This window comes from Eucyclogobius newberryi, unplaced genomic scaffold (assembly GCF_026437365.1).
Source record: "Eucyclogobius newberryi isolate DKJ021-1_F unplaced genomic scaffold, fEucNew1.0.hap1 SCAF_13, whole genome shotgun sequence".
Classification (NCBI taxonomy): Eukaryota; Metazoa; Chordata; class Actinopteri; order Gobiiformes; family Gobiidae; genus Eucyclogobius; species Eucyclogobius newberryi.
In genome coordinates this window covers 2,175,266-2,191,882 of record NW_027315757.1, presented here as the reverse complement: position 1 = coordinate 2,191,882, position 16,617 = coordinate 2,175,266, and the positions used below count along the sequence as shown (strand labels likewise).

General features: G+C 55.4%; 1 protein-coding gene across 1 annotated transcript in view; it reads right to left on the bottom strand.

Moving 5' to 3' along the window:
• Positions 1-16,617, bottom strand: part of hao1 (hydroxyacid oxidase (glycolate oxidase) 1) — a 63,550-nt gene that overhangs the window by 27,302 nt on the left and 19,631 nt on the right. The window contains exons 3-7 of the mRNA XM_072442085.1: positions 9,213-9,480; positions 5,375-5,547; positions 3,976-4,067; positions 469-627; positions 70-153 (exon numbers count right to left, since the gene is read on the bottom strand). Coding sequence (XP_072298186.1) covers positions 70-153; positions 469-627; positions 3,976-4,067; positions 5,375-5,547; positions 9,213-9,480 — 776 coding nt within the window. The remainder of the gene's footprint in view (positions 1-69; positions 154-468; positions 628-3,975; positions 4,068-5,374; positions 5,548-9,212; positions 9,481-16,617) is intronic.

Here is a 16,617-nt window from a genome sequence, read left to right as displayed (position 1 = left end):
CCTGTGCATGTGCGTGCGTGCGCGCGGTGTGCGCGTGTGTGCGTGTGTCTCCGCACAGAAGACACACACAGACAGGTCCGTACCTGCCAGGGCCATGGCCAAATGCAGCTCCTGTTTGAGGAGGTTCAGGAGCTCGGCGACGCCCTGCTCGCCCTGTCACATGACATGAGTCCAACATCAGGTCAACTGTTCTAGTGGAGGAGGTTCTGGTCCTGCCTGAGGGGAGTGGCCTGCTGCCTGAGGGGAGTGGCCTGCTGCCTGAGGGGAGTGGCCTGCTGCCTGAGGGGAGTGGCCTGCTGTCTGAGGGGAGTGGCCTGCTGCCTGAGGGGAGTGGCCTGCTGTCTGAGGGGAGTGGCCTGCTGTCTGAGGGGAGTGGCCTGCTGTCTGAGGGGCGTGGCCTGCTGCCTGAGGGGAGTGTTGGGTTCATGTTGGGTAAAAATGCCATAAAGGGTGTGGTCACAGTTTCACCTGACAGGCCAGACCCCAAAGCACCGGGCGTCCCACGAACACTGCTTTGGCCCCCAGAGCCAGAGCCTTCAGGACGTCTGTGCCCCTTCGGACCCCTCCATCCAGGAAGACGTCACAGCGTCCCCCCACGGCATGCACCACCTCAGACAGGACGTCCAGCTGCACAAAACATGGTCAGAAGAGTGGACATGGTCAGAAGAGTGGACATGGTCAGAAGAGTGGACATGGTCAGAAGAGTGGACATGAAGAGTGGACATGGTCAGAAGAGTGGACATGGTCAGAAGAGTGGACATGAAGAGTGGACATGGTCAGAAGAGTGGACATGGTCTGAAGAGTGGACATGGTCAGAAGAGTGGACATGAAGAGTGGACATGGTCAGAAGAGTGGACATGAAGAGTGGACATGAAGAGTGGACATGGTCAGAAGAGTGGACATGGTCAGAAGAGTGGACATGAAGAGTGGACATGGTCAGAAGAGTGGACATGGTCAGAAGAGTGGACATGAAGAGTGGACATGGTCAGAAGAGTGGACATGAAGAGTGGACATGAAGAGTGGACATGAAGAGTGGACATGGTCAGAAGAGTGGACATGAAGAGTGGACATGGTCAGAAGAGTGGACATGGTCAGAAGAGTGGACATGGTCAGAAGAGTGGACATGAAGAGTGGACATGGTCAGAAGAGTGGACATGAAGAGTGGACATGGTCAGAAGAGTGGACATGGTCAGAAGAGTGGACATGGTCAGAAGAGTGGACATGAAGAGTGGACATGAAGAGTGGACATGAAGAGTGGACATGAAGAGTGGACATGAAGAGTGGTCAGGAGTTTGACACAATTAGTCCTGATTCATTGCTATAAGCTCAAAACGATAGGCCAAAAGGGCCTCATGATAACAGACCTCGGGCCTCATGATAACAGACCTCGGGCCTCATGATAACAGACCTCGGGCCTCATGATAACAGACCTCGGGCCTCATGATAACAGACCTCGGGCCTCATGATAACAGACCTCGGGCCTCATGATAACAGACCTCGGGCCTCATGATAACAGACCTCGGGCCTCATGATAACAGACCTCGGGCCTCATGATAACAGACCTCGGGCCTCATGATAACAGACCTCGGGCCTCATGATAACAGACCTCGGGCCTCATGATAACAGACCTCGGGCCTCATGATAACAGACCTCGGGCCTCATGATAACAGACCTCGGGCCTCATGATAACAGACCTCGGGCCTCATGATAACAGACCTCGGGCCTCATGATAACAGACCTCGGGCCTCACCACTGCGTCTGGCTGTCAGACAGAGCCTCTGTCAGTGGAGACTGTGGAGTTCCAAAGTTCAGAACTTCTTTTGGAAACTGACCTAAACTGACCTAAACTGCATTCTGACCGGAACCTCTTTAATAAACATCTGAAACTGTGGCTGGATCAGGGCAAAGTGGCACATGAGATCATTCTGAGTGAAATTACACCTTTGCTAATTTACTTTAAAGGTCCCATATCATGCAAAATCGACTTTTCAGACCTTTTAACCCTCTTGCATTGCTATTTGTGCTTCATATTTGTCCAGAGTGTTTTTTTGATTGATTCCCGCAGTGTTTAGCTATATTACAGACTATCTCCTTTCCTCCAATCTCCAAACTGACGGGCGGTGTTCACAGGCACGTGTCATGATCCCCCCTCCCCCCTCTCCACCCGCCTCCCCCCCCCCCCCTTTCCATTAATGATATTTGTGTTCTTCTGTTTTCACTGTGAGTAGTGATGATGCCAAACTCAAATCAGAAAACATATAAACCAGAACCAGATCTCAGTCTAGAACATCATGTGACTGCTCTGTGGTGCAATATCAAATTGTAAGTTATACTACATTTATTTAATATGCCTTAGTACCATCATCATCATGCTCAATAAGAGAAGAAAACAAAAACAAACTAAATACCTTTCTATATCAAGATCAATCTAGGGTTGTCCAGAGATGAAACTAGGTCTAAAATGGAGTTTTAGTTTCAACTCAATTGGACCGTTTTAAGAATTCAAGAGACTTCCTCAGCTCTAGTAACACTCATCAAGTACATTTTATATGTGTGGCAAGACGAGTCTTTTAGTATTGTTTAGATGTTGAAGGCGCTGGAGAGATGAAAGAACAGGATCCTCACAGAGCTGCCAGGCTTTTCCAGGTGAGAGAGAGAGCGGTGCAGCAGGGAGATGACGGCGTCCTCCACTCCGATGCCAGAACGATATGCAAACTGCAGCGGGTCCATGGCTGAGCTCACGGTGGAGCGGAGGTGGTCCAGGACCAGCTCCAGTGTCTTCATCAGGTGGGACGTGAGAGCCACCGGCCTGAAGCTGTTGAGGTCTTTGGGGCGCGGTGTCTTGGGCACAGGCACCAGACAGGAGGTCTTTAGACCTGTGGTACCACCCTCAGCTTCAGGCTCATGTTGAAGACATGCTCCATAACTCCACACAGTTCATCTGCAGGACTTAAGGAGCCTGGGGCTGATGCCATCAGGTCCTGCTGCCTTCCTCACTTTAATCCTCTTCAGCTCACCCCTCACCTGTGCTGCTGTGACAGTCAGTGGTTGGCAGGGGGACTGTGTGCTGGGGGGATGGGTGCAGAGAGAGGGGTCTGTGCAGGGGGAGGGGTGGGCAATTGATCAAATCTCAGGAAGTGAGAATTGTGCTCGTTCACCTCATGGATGTATTATAATATCTGGACAGGGTATGACTCGCCTCAGCATGTCGCCCCCAGTGGCCTCCAGTGGTACTGCAGCCAAAGAAATTGTGCGTCCAGAAAGCTTTTTTTCCCTAGAGCGCAATGTAACGAAAAACTGCTCATGTTCGGCTGACAGGGACCTACAGCTGACAGGGACTTATAGCTGACAGGGGCGTACAGCTGACAGGGACTTATAGCTGACAGGGGCGTACAGCTGACAGGGACTTACAGCTGACAGGGACTTACAGCTGACAGGGGCGTACAGGGGCCTAGAGCTTTCAAAAATGTCGGATATTGCAACAATAATGACTTATTTATGGGTCATTGACTTTTTCCAATTGTAAAACTCTTCAGTGTTTTTAAAACACATTTGAAGCTGTAGCTTCGGCTCGTGACCGTCTGGACCAATCAGAGCGCGAGGAGGTGAAGTGAAGGGGCCGAGATGCAACCAATGAGCTGCAGGCGTAAAACTATGATCCATGAGTTTAATAACTGAAGAAATCATGGAACTAATGACCACCACGGACCTGAGGGCCCCTGAGGGCCCCTGAGGGCCGCGAGTCTGAGCACACACACACACATACTCACACTCACACACACACACACACACACACACACTCACACACACACACACACACACACACACACACACACACACTCACACACACACTCACACACAAGTATTGTGAACCGAATGGAAGAGTCACTGTGCCAGACGTGACTCTAAATTAGTTTTCTGAGTTCAGTTACTATAACACGGTCTGTCCTCCCCATCAGGGCAAAGTGGACTGACCGTAGCAGGGGCCCCGTCCAGCTGCCGCGCGCCATGGTTGGACACCAGGATCCCGTCCACTCCACAGTCCACGGCCTGACGAGCGTCCTCCGCTAAGACGCACAGGGTTAGGGACAAGGAGTGTTTCATTTCAGTACTGTTTGTTTTACACACTCACACACACACACACACACACACACACTCACACACACACACACACACACACACACAGAGCACACACACACACACACACACACACACACACAGAGCACACACACACACACACACACACAGAGCACACACACACAGACACAGAGCACACACACACACACACACACACACACACAGAGCACACACACACACACACACACACAGAGCACACACACACACACACAGAGCACACACACACACACACAGAGCACACACACACACACACACACACACAGAGCACACACACACACACACACACACACACACAGAGCACACACACACACACACACACACACACAGAGCACACACACACACACACACACACACACACACACAGAGCACACACACACACACACACACACACACAGAGCACACACACACACACACACACACAGAGCACACACACACACACACACACACACAGAGCACACACACACACACACACACACACACACACACAGAGCACACACACACACACACACACACACACACAGAGCACACACACACACACACACACACACACAGAGCACACACACACACACACAGAGCACACACACACACACACACACACACAGAGCACACACACACACACACACACACACACACACACACAGAGCACACACACACACACACACACACACACACAGAGCACACACACACACACACACACACACACACACAGAGCACACACACACACACACACACACACACACACACACAGAGCACACACACACACACACACACACACACAGAGCACACACACACACACAGAGCACACACACACACACACACAGAGCACACACACACACACACACACACACACAGAGCACACACACACACACAGAGCACACACACACACACACAGAGCACACACACACACACACACACACACAGAGCACACACACACACACACACACACACACACAGAGCACACACACACACACACACACACACACACACAGAGCACACACACACACACACACACACACAGAGCACACACACACACACACACACACACACACACACACACACACACACACACACAGAGCACACACACACACACACACACACAGAGCACACACACACACACACACACACACACACACACAGAGCACACACACACACACACACACACAGAGCACACACACACACACAGAGCACACACACACACACACAGAGCACACACACACACACACACACACACACACACCACTGAGGACCCCCTTCAGGATGACTGGCAGGTGTGTGTTCCTCTTGAGCCACAGCACATCATCCCAGCTCAGCGTGGGGTCGATGGCTTTGGACACGTACACTGCCAGGCCACTGTCGGCCCCATAGCTGCCGTCAGAGAAGGACAGGGTGGAGGTGGAGAAGTTAGACATGCTGCACACACACAAACACACAAGGGAGAGGGCATCAGGGTGTCGTATTAGGGTGAGGGGGAGGAAGTTTGAAACATTATTTTTCCACCAAATACTTGTCACTTTTACATGGGTAATGTTACTAGAATGATAAAAGTGGGCTCAGCACACTTGTCTCCCCCATAACCCCCCACGACCACAGCACACTTGCCCCCCCATGACCCCCCGCGACCACAGCACACTTGTCTCCCCCATAACCCCCCGCGACCACAGCACACTTGTCCCCCCCATAACCCCCCGCGACCACAGCACACTTGTCTCCCCCATAACCCCCCACGACCACAGCACACTTGTCTCCCCCATAACCCCCCGCGACCACAGCACACTTGTCCCCCCCATAACCCCCCACGACCACAGCACACTTGTCCCCCCCATAACCCCCCGCGACCACAGCACACTTGTCTCCCCCATAACCCCCCACGACCACAGCACACTTGTCCCCCCCATAACCCCCCGAGACCACAGCACACTTGTCCCCCCCATAACCCCCCGCGACCACAGCACACTTGTCTCCCCCATAACCCCCCACGACCACAGCACACTTGTCCCCCCCCATAACCCCCCACGACCACAGCACACTTGTCTCCCCCATAACCCCCCGCGACCACAGCACACTTGTCTCCCCCATAACCCCCCGCGACCACAGCACACTTGTCTCCCCCATAACCCCCCGCGACCACAGCACACTTGTCTCCCCCATAACCCCCCGCGACCACAGCACACTTGTCTCCCCCATAACCCCCCGCGACCACAGCACACTTGTCTCCCCCATAACCCCCCGCGACCACAGCACACTTGTCTCCCCCATAACCCCCCGCGACCACAGCACACTTGTCTCCCCCATAACCCCCCGCGACCACAGCACACTTGTCTCCCCCATAACCCCCCACGACCACAGCACACTTGTCTCCCCCATAACCCCCCACGACCACAGCACACTTGTCTCCCCCATAACCCCCCACGACCACAGCTCACTTGTCCCCCCCATAACCCCCCGCGACCACAGCACACTTGTCTCCCCCATAACCCCCCACGACCACAGCACACTTGTCTCCCCCATAACCCCCCGCGACCACAGCACACTTGTCCCCCCCATAACCCCCCACGACCACAGCACACTTGTCCCCCCCATAACCCCCCGCGACCACAGCACACTTGTCTCCCCCATAACCCCCCGCGACCACAGAACACTTGTCTCCCCCATAACCCCCCGCGACCACAGCACACTTGTCTCCCCCATAACCCCCCGCGACCACAGCACACTTGTCCCCCCCATAACCCCCCACGACCACAGCACACTTGTCTCCCCCATAACCCCCCGCGACCACAGCACACTTGTCTCCCCCATAACCCCCCGCGACCACAGCACACTTGTCTCCCCCATAACCCCCCACGACCACAGCACACTTGTCTCCCCCATAACCCCCCACGACCACAGCACACTTGTCTCCCCCATAACCCCCCCCGACCACAGCACACTTGTCCCCCCCATAACCCCCCACGACCACAGCACACTTGTCCCCCCCATAACCCCCCGCGACCACAGCACACTTGTCTCCCCCATAACCCCCCGCGACCACAGCACACTTGTCTCCCCCATAACCCCCCACGACCACAGCTCACTTGTCCCCCCCCATAACCCCCCGCGACCACAGCACACTTGTCTCCCCCATAACCCCCCGCAACCACAGCACACTTGTCGCCCCCATAACCCCCCACGACCACAGCACACTTGTCTCAACCATAACCCCCCACGACCACAGCACACTTGTCTCAACCATAACCCCCCACGACCACAGCACACTTGTCTCCCCCATAACCCCCCACGACCAGAGCACACTTGTCTCCCCCATAACCCCCCACGACCAGAGCACACTTGTCCCCCCCCGTAACCCCCCACGACCACAGCACACTTGTCTCCCCCGTAACCCCCCACGACCACAGCACACTTGTCCCCCCCATAACCCCCCACGACCACAGCTCACTTGTCCCCCCCATAACCCCCCGCGACCACAGCACACTTGTCCCCCCCATAACCCCCCACGACCACAGCTCACTTGTCCCCCCCATAACCCCCCGCGACCACAGCACACTTGTCCCCCCCATAACCCCCCACGACCACAGCACACTTGTCTCCCCCATAACCCCCCACGACCACAGCACACTTGTCTCCCCCATAACCCCCCACGACCACAGCTCACTTGTCCCCCCATAACCCCCCACGACCACAGCACACTTGTCTCCCCCATAACCCCCCACGACCACAGCTCACTTGTCCCCCCCATAACCCCCCATGACCACAGCTCACTTGTCTCCCCCATAACCCCCCACGACCACAGCTCACTTGTCCCCCCCATAACCCCCCACGACCACAGCACACTTGTCCCCCCCATAACCCCCCACGACCACAGCACACTTGTCCCCCCCATAACCCCCCACGACCACAGCACACTTGTCCCCCCCATAACCCCCCACGACCACAGCTCACTTCTCCCCCCCATAACCCCCCACGACCACAGCTCACTTGTCTCCCCCATAACCCCCCACGACCACAGCACACTTGTCCCCCCCATAACCCCCCACGACCACAGCTCACTTGTCTCCCCCATAACCCCCCACGACCACAGCACACTTGTCTCCCCCATAACCCCCCACGACCACAGCACACTTGTCTCCCCCATAACCCCCCACGACCACAGCTCACTTGTCCCCCCCATAACCCCCCACGACCACAGCACACTTGTCTCCCCCATAACCCCCCACGACCACAGCTCACTTGTCCCCCCCATAACCCCCCACGACCACAGCTCACTTGTCCCCCCCATAACCCCCCACGACCACAGCACACTTGTCCCCCCCATAACCCCCCACGACCACAGCACACTTGTCCCCCCCATAACCCCCCACGACCACAGCACACTTGTCCCCCCCATAACCCCCCACGACCACAGCACACTTGTCCCCCCATAACCCCCCACGACCACAGCTCACTTGTCCCCCCCATAACCCCCCACGACCACAGCTCACTTGTCTCCCCCATAACCCCCCACGACCACAGCACACTTGTCCCCCCCATAACCCCCCACGACCACAGCTCACTTGTCCCCCCCATAACCCCCCACGACCACAGCTCACTTGTCTCCCCCATAACCCCCCACGACCACAGCACACTTGTCCCCCCCATAACCCCCCACGACCACAGCTCACTTGTCCCCCCCATTAGGTCATGGGGGTTATGTCACTCTTCATGTCCAGCGCACACTCGGATTGTAAATAATACGATAAAACAATCAAAGCTCTGGTTTATTCGTGTGTTTTCTTGAATCGCTACTGAAGTTGTAAAAGGACAAAAGTCTGTAGAAGCACGACTTCCTCGTTCCTTCATTCTCTTGTGTCACATGTCCGATGAAGCCCATATTGAGTTCAAGTGGATTTTCTTAGGAAATACATATACATTTTTATGTAAATAAACATGTAAATGACCAACGTGACATTCTACGATGGTAGTGTCAGCTGAAGTGTAGCACCTACATCCTCACTGTCCAGTATCACTCAAATACATTCATGCTCTGATCAGAAGTCATACCTGAAGAGAATGTCCTAAATGAAGAGGGGGCGGGGTCATACCTGAGGTGGGAGGGCAGTTTGAACTGGTTCCGGACATCGTCCCACCTCCGGCCCAGGTAAGGGGTGTCCACAGTGAGGAAGATGGCCTGGTAACCAGCCTGCTCTGCACGCCGCACCAGTGACAGACTCAACTCCCGGTCTTTGTAGATGTAGAGCTGCATCCACAGGACCCCTGGGGCCCCGGGCCCTCCTCCAGCCTCAGCCACCTCTTCTATGGTGGAGGTCGCCCAGGAGCTCAGCATCATGGCTGTACCCACTGTCCTGCACGCTATGAGTCCAACATACAGTAACTCAGAATCAGAAAACTCAGAATTCACAAACATCGGAACTTCGGTGATTTGGTGCAACATAAAACAATTAACAATGATAAAACAACCTATATAAGTCCAAAAGGGCATGCATTAAAGAACAACAATTTAAATCTGCTATAGGATAAAGTAAAAATAGGTTTATTATGTACACAAAATGTACAGTTAAGTTTACAGATGTAGTGGAGAAAGTGAACAGTGAGTGATTAAATTATAGTTAAAGTGAAAGTGTTTAAGAAGTGTTCATGAGTCCAACAGCAGAGGGAAAGAAACTGTTCTAGTGGAGGGAGGTTCTGGTCCTGCATGAGGGGAGTGGCCTCCTGCATGAGGGGAGTGGCCTCCTGCCTGAGGGGAGTGGCCTCCTGCATGAGGGGAGTGGCCTCCTGCCTGAGGGGAGTGGCCTCCTGCATGAGGGGAGTGGCCTCCTGCCTGAGGGGAGTGGCCTCCTGCCTGAGGGGAGTGGCCTCCTGTCTGAGGGGAGTGGCCTCCTGTCTGAGGGGAGTGGCCTCCTGCCTGAGGGGAGTGGCCTCCTGCCTGAGGGGAGTGGCCTCCTGCATGAGGGGAGTGGCCTCCTGCCTGAGGGGAGTGGCCTCCTGTCTGAGGGGAGTGGACTCCTGTCTGAGGGGAGTGGCCTCCTGCCTGAGGGGAGTGGCCTCCTGCCTGAGGGGAGTGGCCTCCTGCATGAGGGGAGTGGCCTCCTGTCTGAGGGGAGTGGCCTCCTGCCTGAGGGGAGTGGACTCTGTCTGAGGGGAGTGGCCTCCTGCCTGAGGGGAGTGGCCTCCTGCCGGAGGGGAGTAGCCTCCTGCCTGAGGGGAGTGGCCTCCTGCCTGAGGGGAGTGGCCTCCTGCCTGAGGGGAGTGGCCTCTTGCATGAGGGGAGTGGCCTCCTGTCTGAGGGGAGTGGCCTCCTGCTTGAGGGGAGTGGCCTCCTGTCTGAGGGGAGTGGCCTCCTGCTTGAGGGGAGTGGCGTCTTGCATGAGGGGAGTGGCCTCCTGTCTGAGGGGAGTGGCCTCCTGCCTGAGGGGAGTGGCCTCCTGCTTGAGGGGAGTGGCCTCCTGCCTGAGGGGAGTGGCCTCCTGCCTGAGGGGAGTGGCCTCCTGCCTGAGGGGAGTGGCCTCCTGCCTGAGGGGAGTGGCCTCTTGCATGAGGGGAGTGGCCTCCTGCCTGAGGGGAGTGGCCTCCTGCCTGAGGGGAGTGGCCTCCTGCCTGAGGGGAGTGGCCTCCTGCCTGAGGGGAGTGGCCTCCTGCCTGAGGGGAGTGGCCTCTTGCATGAGGGGAGTGGCCTCCTGTCTGAGGGGAGTGGCCTCCTGCCTGAGGGGAGTGGCCTCCTGTCTGAGGGGTGTGGCCTCCTGCCTGAGGGGAGTGGCCTCCTGCTTGAGGGGAGTGGCCTCCTGCCTGAGGGGAGTGGCCTCCTGTCTGAGGGGAGTGGCCTCCTGCCTGAGGGGAGTGGCCTCCTGTCTGAGGGGAGTTGCCTCCTGCCTGAGGGGAGTGGCCTCCTGCCTGAGGGGAGTGGCCTCCTGTCTGAGGGGAGTGGCCTCCTGCCTGAGGGGAGTGGCCTCCTGCCTGAGGGGAGTGGCCTCCTGTCTGAGGGGAGTGGCCTCCTGTCTGAGGGGAGTTGCCTCCTGCCTGAGGGGAGTGGCCTCCTGCCTGAGGGGAGTGGCCTCCTGTCTGAGGGGAGTTGCCTCCTGCCTGAGGGGAGTGGCCTCCTGCCTGAGGGGAGTGGCCTCCTGCCTGAGGGGAGTTGCCTCCTGCCTGAGGGGAGTTGCCTCCTGCCTGAGGGGAGTGGCCTCCTGCCTGAGGGGAGTTGCCTCCTGCCTGAGGGGAGTGGCCTCCTGCCTGAGGGGAGTGGCCTCCTGCCTGAGGGGAGTGGCCTCCTGCCTGAGGGGAGTGGCCTCCTGCCTGAGGGGAGTAGCCTCCTGCTTGAGGGGAGTGGCTCAAATAGTCCATGTCCAGGGTGAGAAGGGTCAGCAGTGATCAGACCTGCTCGTCCCAGAGTCCTGGAGACGTCCAGGTCCTGCAGAGATGGAAGTCTGCAGCCGAACACCTTCTCATCAGAGGGCGCTGTAGTCTCTGTTTGTCCCTGGCTGTGGCTCCAGTGTACCACACTGTGATGGAGGAGGTGATGGAGGAGGTGATGGAGGAGGCGATGGAGGAGGTGATGGAGGAGGCGATGGAGGAGGCGATGGAGGAGGTGATGGAGGAGGTGATGGAGGAGGTGATGCAGGAGGTGATGGAGGAGGCGATGGAGGAGGCGATGGAGGAGGTGATGGAGGAGGTGATGGAGGAGGTGATGCAGGAGGTGATGGAGGAGGCGATGGAGGAGGTGATGGAGGAGGTGATGGAGGAGGTGATGCAGGAGGTGATGGAGGAGGTGATGGAGGAGGTGATGGAGGAGGTGATGGAGGAGGTGATGGAGGAGATGATGAAGGAGGTGATGGAGGAGGTGATGGAGGAGATGATGAAGGAGGTGATGGAGGAGGTGATGGAGGAGATGATGAAGGAGGTGATGTCCGTGTAGAACTGCTCCATCATCTGTTCTGGCCGCTTGTCTTTCCTCAGCTGTTGTAAAGCACTTGCAGATGAAGTATTCGTACACACACATTTGTACATAAGGTCTTCTTACGAAGGTTTTTGGCATTCATAAAGTGTGTTCTTAACTAAAAATGTTCCTCTGGGGGAAAAAAATCTATAAATAGTGCTCTCTTATGCACATAAATTCTGCTGTTTTAGAATATTATCACTCTTATAATGCAATCCAAAAGGCCACATGATTGTTAGTTTTATATATTTACTAATGATTGTATATAAAAACAATAGTGGGGACTTCTGGTCCTGCATGAACTTCACACCTAATTAATTGTATGTTTGCTGTAACCCTAAAGTAAAGTAAACTACTAAATACTTGTAAACCCCGATAGGCCTAGACATTCTTAAATGATATCATATGTAGGGCATAGGCCTACCATTGATAATGAATAGGTCTATATGCATTTTAATTTAATGTATATTGATTGTCCCCTGCAGGGCCAGGGCAGGGGCCCGTGCCCTAGCTATCTGTTATAGTTTTGACTTTATAGTAAATCTAAAATCCATCCAGGGCCCATACTCAATATTCACAAAACATTTAAATAACGTCTTTTGAAAATAAAGAGACAACGGCAAGTGTCGATTTTAGAAAAATAAAAATACCTGTAAACCTTTTGGATGTGGCTGGAATTTTGTCAGGGAGAGTTTTAACATGTGCAGCATCATCACATCATGGCGTTCTCCTGTGTCGTCATGGCGTTCTCCTGTGACGTCATGGTGTTCTCCTCTGTCGTCATGGCATTCTCCTCTGTCGTCATGGCGTTCTCGTCTGTCGTCATGGCGTTCTCCTGTGTCGTCATTGCGTTCTCCTGTGTCGTCATGGCGTTCTCCTCTGTCGTCATGGCGTTCTCGTCTGTCGTCATGGCGTTCTCCTGTGTTGTCATGGCGTTCTCCTGTGTCGTCATTGCGTTCTCCTGTGTCGTCATGGCGTTCTCCTCTGTCGTCATGGCGTTCTCGTCTGTCGTCATGGCGTTCTCCTGTGTCGTCATGGCGTTCTCCTCTGTCGTCATGGCGTTCTCCTGTGTCGTCATGGTGTTCTCCTCTGTTGTCATGGCGTTCTCGTCTGTCGTCATGGCGTTCTCCTCTGTCGTCATGGCGTTCTCGTCTGTCTTCATCGCGTTCTCGTCTGTCGTCATGGCGTTCTCCTCTGTCGTCATAGCGTTCTCGTCTGTGGTCATGGCGTTCTCGTCTGTCGTCATGGCGTTCTCGTCTGTCGTCATGGCGTTCTCCTCTGTGGTCATGGCGTTCTCTGTCATCATGGCGTTCTCGTCTGTCGTCATGGCGTTCTCCTGTGTTGTCATGGCGTTCTCCTGTGTCGTCATTGCGTTCTCCTGTGTCGTCATGGCGTTCTCCTGTGTCGTCATGGCGTTCTCCTCTGTCGTCATGGCGTTCTCGTCTGTCGTCATGGCGTTCTCCTGTGTCGTCATGGCGTTCTCCTCTGTCGTCATGGCGTTCTCCTGTGTCGTCATGGTGTTCTCCTCTGTTGTCATGGCGTTCTCGTCTGTCGTCATGGCGTTCTCCTCTGTCGTCATGGCGTTCTCGTCTGTCTTCATCGCGTTCTCGTCTGTCGTCATGGCGTTCTCCTCTGTCGTCATAGCGTTCTCGTCTGTGGTCATGGCGTTCTCGTCTGTCGTCATGGCGTTCTCGTCTGTCGTCATGGCGTTCTCCTCTGTGGTCATGGCGTTCTCTGTCATCATGGCGTTCTCGTCTGTCGGCATGGCGTTCTCCTGTGTCGTCATGGCGTTCTCCTCTGTCGTCATGGCGTTCTCCTGTGTCGTCATGGTGTTCTCCTCTGTCGTCATGGCGTTCTCGTCTGTCGTTATGGCGTTCTCCTCTGTCGTCATGGCGTTCTCCACTGTCGTCATGGCGTTCTCCTGTGTCTCCTGTGTCGTCATGGCGTTCTCCTCTGTCGTCATCGCGTTCTCTTCTGTCGTCATGGCGTTCTCCTCTATCATCATGGCGTTCTCCTCTGTCGTCATGGCGTTCTCTGTCGTCATGGCGTTTTCCTCTGTCGTCATGGCGTTCTCCTGTGACGTCATGGCGTTCTCCTCTGTCGTCATGGCGTTCTCTTCTGTCGTCATGGCGTTCTCCTGTGACGTCATGGCGTTCTCCTCTGTCGTCGTGGTGTTCTCCTCTGTGGTCATGGCGTTCTCCTCTGTCGTCATGGCGTTCTCTGTCATCATGGCGTTCTCCACTGTCGTCATGGCGTTCTCCTGTGTCTCCTGTGTCGTCATGGCGTTCTCCTCTGTCGTCATGGCGTTCTCTGTCGTCATGGCGTTCTCCTCTGTCGTCATGGCGTTCACCTGTGTCGTCATGGCGTTCTCGTCTATCGTCATGGCGTTCTCGTCTGTCGTCATGGCGTTCTCGTCTGTCGTCATGGCGTTCTCCTCTGTCGTCATGGCGTTCTCGTCTGTCGTCATGGTGTTCTCGTCTGTCGTCATGGCGTTCTCCTGTGTCGTCATGGTGTTCTCCTCTGTCGTCATGGTGTTCTCCTCTGTGGTCATGGCGTTCTAGTCTGTCGTCATGGCGTTCTCCTCTGTCGTCATGGCGTTCTCCACTGTCGTCATGGCGGTCTCCTGTGTCGTCATGGCGTTCTCCTGTGTCGTCATGGTGTTCTCCTCTGTGGACATGGCATTCTCTGTCATCATGGCGTTCTCCTCTGTCGTCATGGTGTTCTCTTCTGTCGTCATGGCGTTCTCCTCTATCATCATGGCGTTCTCCTCTGTCGTCATGGCGTTCTCTGTGGTCATGGCATTCTCTGTCATCATGGCGTTCTCCTCTGTCGTCATGGTGTTCTCTTCTGTCGTCATGGCGTTCTCCTCTATCATCATGGCGTTCTCCTCTGTCGTCATGGCGTTCTCTGTCGTCATGGCGTTCTCCTCTGTCATCATGGCGTTCTCGTCTGTCGTCATGGCGTTCTCGTCTGTCGTCATGGCGTTCTCGTCTGTCGTCATGGTGTTCTCGTCTGTCGTCATGGCGTTCTCCTGTGTCGTCATGGCGTTCTCCTGTGTCGTCATGGTGTTCTCCTCTGTCGTCATGGTGTTCTCCTCTGTGGTCATGGCGTTCTAGTCTGTCGTCATGGCGTTCTCCTCTTTCGTCATGGCGTTCTCCACTGTCGTCATGGCGTTCTCCTGTGTCGTCATGGCGTTCTCCTGTGTCGTCATGGTGTTCTCCTCTGTGGACATGGCATTCTCTGTCATCATGGCGTTCTCCTCTGTCGTCATGGTGTTCTCTTCTGTCGTCATGGCGTTCTCCTCTATCATCATGGCGTTCTCCTCTGTCGTCATGGCGTTCTCTGTCGTCATGGCGTTCTCCTCTGTCATCATGGCGTTCTCCTGTGTCGTCATGGCGTTCTCCTCTGTCGTCATGGCGTTCTCCTCTGTCGTCATGGCGTTCTCCTGTGTCGTCATGGCGTTCTCCTCTGTCGTCATGGCGTTCTCCTGTGTCGTCATGGCGTTCTGACCCGCAGTGACCCGCAGTGACCCGCAGTGACCTGCAGTGACCCGCACTGACCCGAAGTGACCCGAAGTGACCTGAAGTGACCCGCAGTGATCCGCAGTGACCTGCAGTGACCCGCAGTGACCTGCAGTGACCCGCACTGACCCGAAGTGACCCGAAGTGACCTGAAGTGACCCGCAGTGACCCGCAGTGACCTGAAGTGACCCTCAGTGACCTGAAGTGACCTGCAGTGACCCGCAGTGACCCGCAGTGACCTGAAGTGACCCGCAGTGACCTGCAGTGACCCGCACTGACCCGCACTGACCCGAAGTGACCCGAAGTGACCTTAAGTGACCCGCAGTGACCCGCAGTGACCTGAAGTGACCCGCAGTGACCTGAAGTGACCTGCAGTGACCCGCAGTGACCCGCAGTGACCCGAAGTGACCCGCAGTGACTCGCAGTGACCTGAAGTGACCTGCAGTGACCCGCAGTGACCCGCAGTGACCTGAAGTGACCCGCAGCGACCTGAAGTGACCTGTTGTGACCCGCAGTGACCTGCAGTGACCCGCAGTGATCTGCAGTGACCCGCAGTGACCCGCAGTGACCCGCAGTGACCCGCAGTGACCTGCAGTGACCTGCAGTGATCCGCAGCGACCTGAAGTGACCTGTTGTGACCCGCAGTGACCTGCAGTGACCCGCAGTGATCTGCAGTGACCCGCAGTGACCCGCAGTGACCCGCAGTGACGAGACGTTCTTCAGTCGTGTTTTAAAATATTTATTGATTTCCAGTGAAACTCAATTATTCAACATTATTTGGCGTCACTTTGACAAAGTCGGCCATTTTTTTACCAAGTCGGTCGGTTACGGCGACTGGACTAACGCAGGTCAATGCAATGTCCCAGCCTCCACTGTCCTTAGACAAATGTCCCAGCCTCCACTGTCCTTAGATAAATGTCCCAGCCTCCACTGTCCTTAGACAAATGTCCCAGCCTCCACTGTCCTTAGACAAATGTCTCAGCCTCCACTGTCCTTAGACAAATGTCCCAGCCTCCACTGTCCTTAGATAAATGTCCC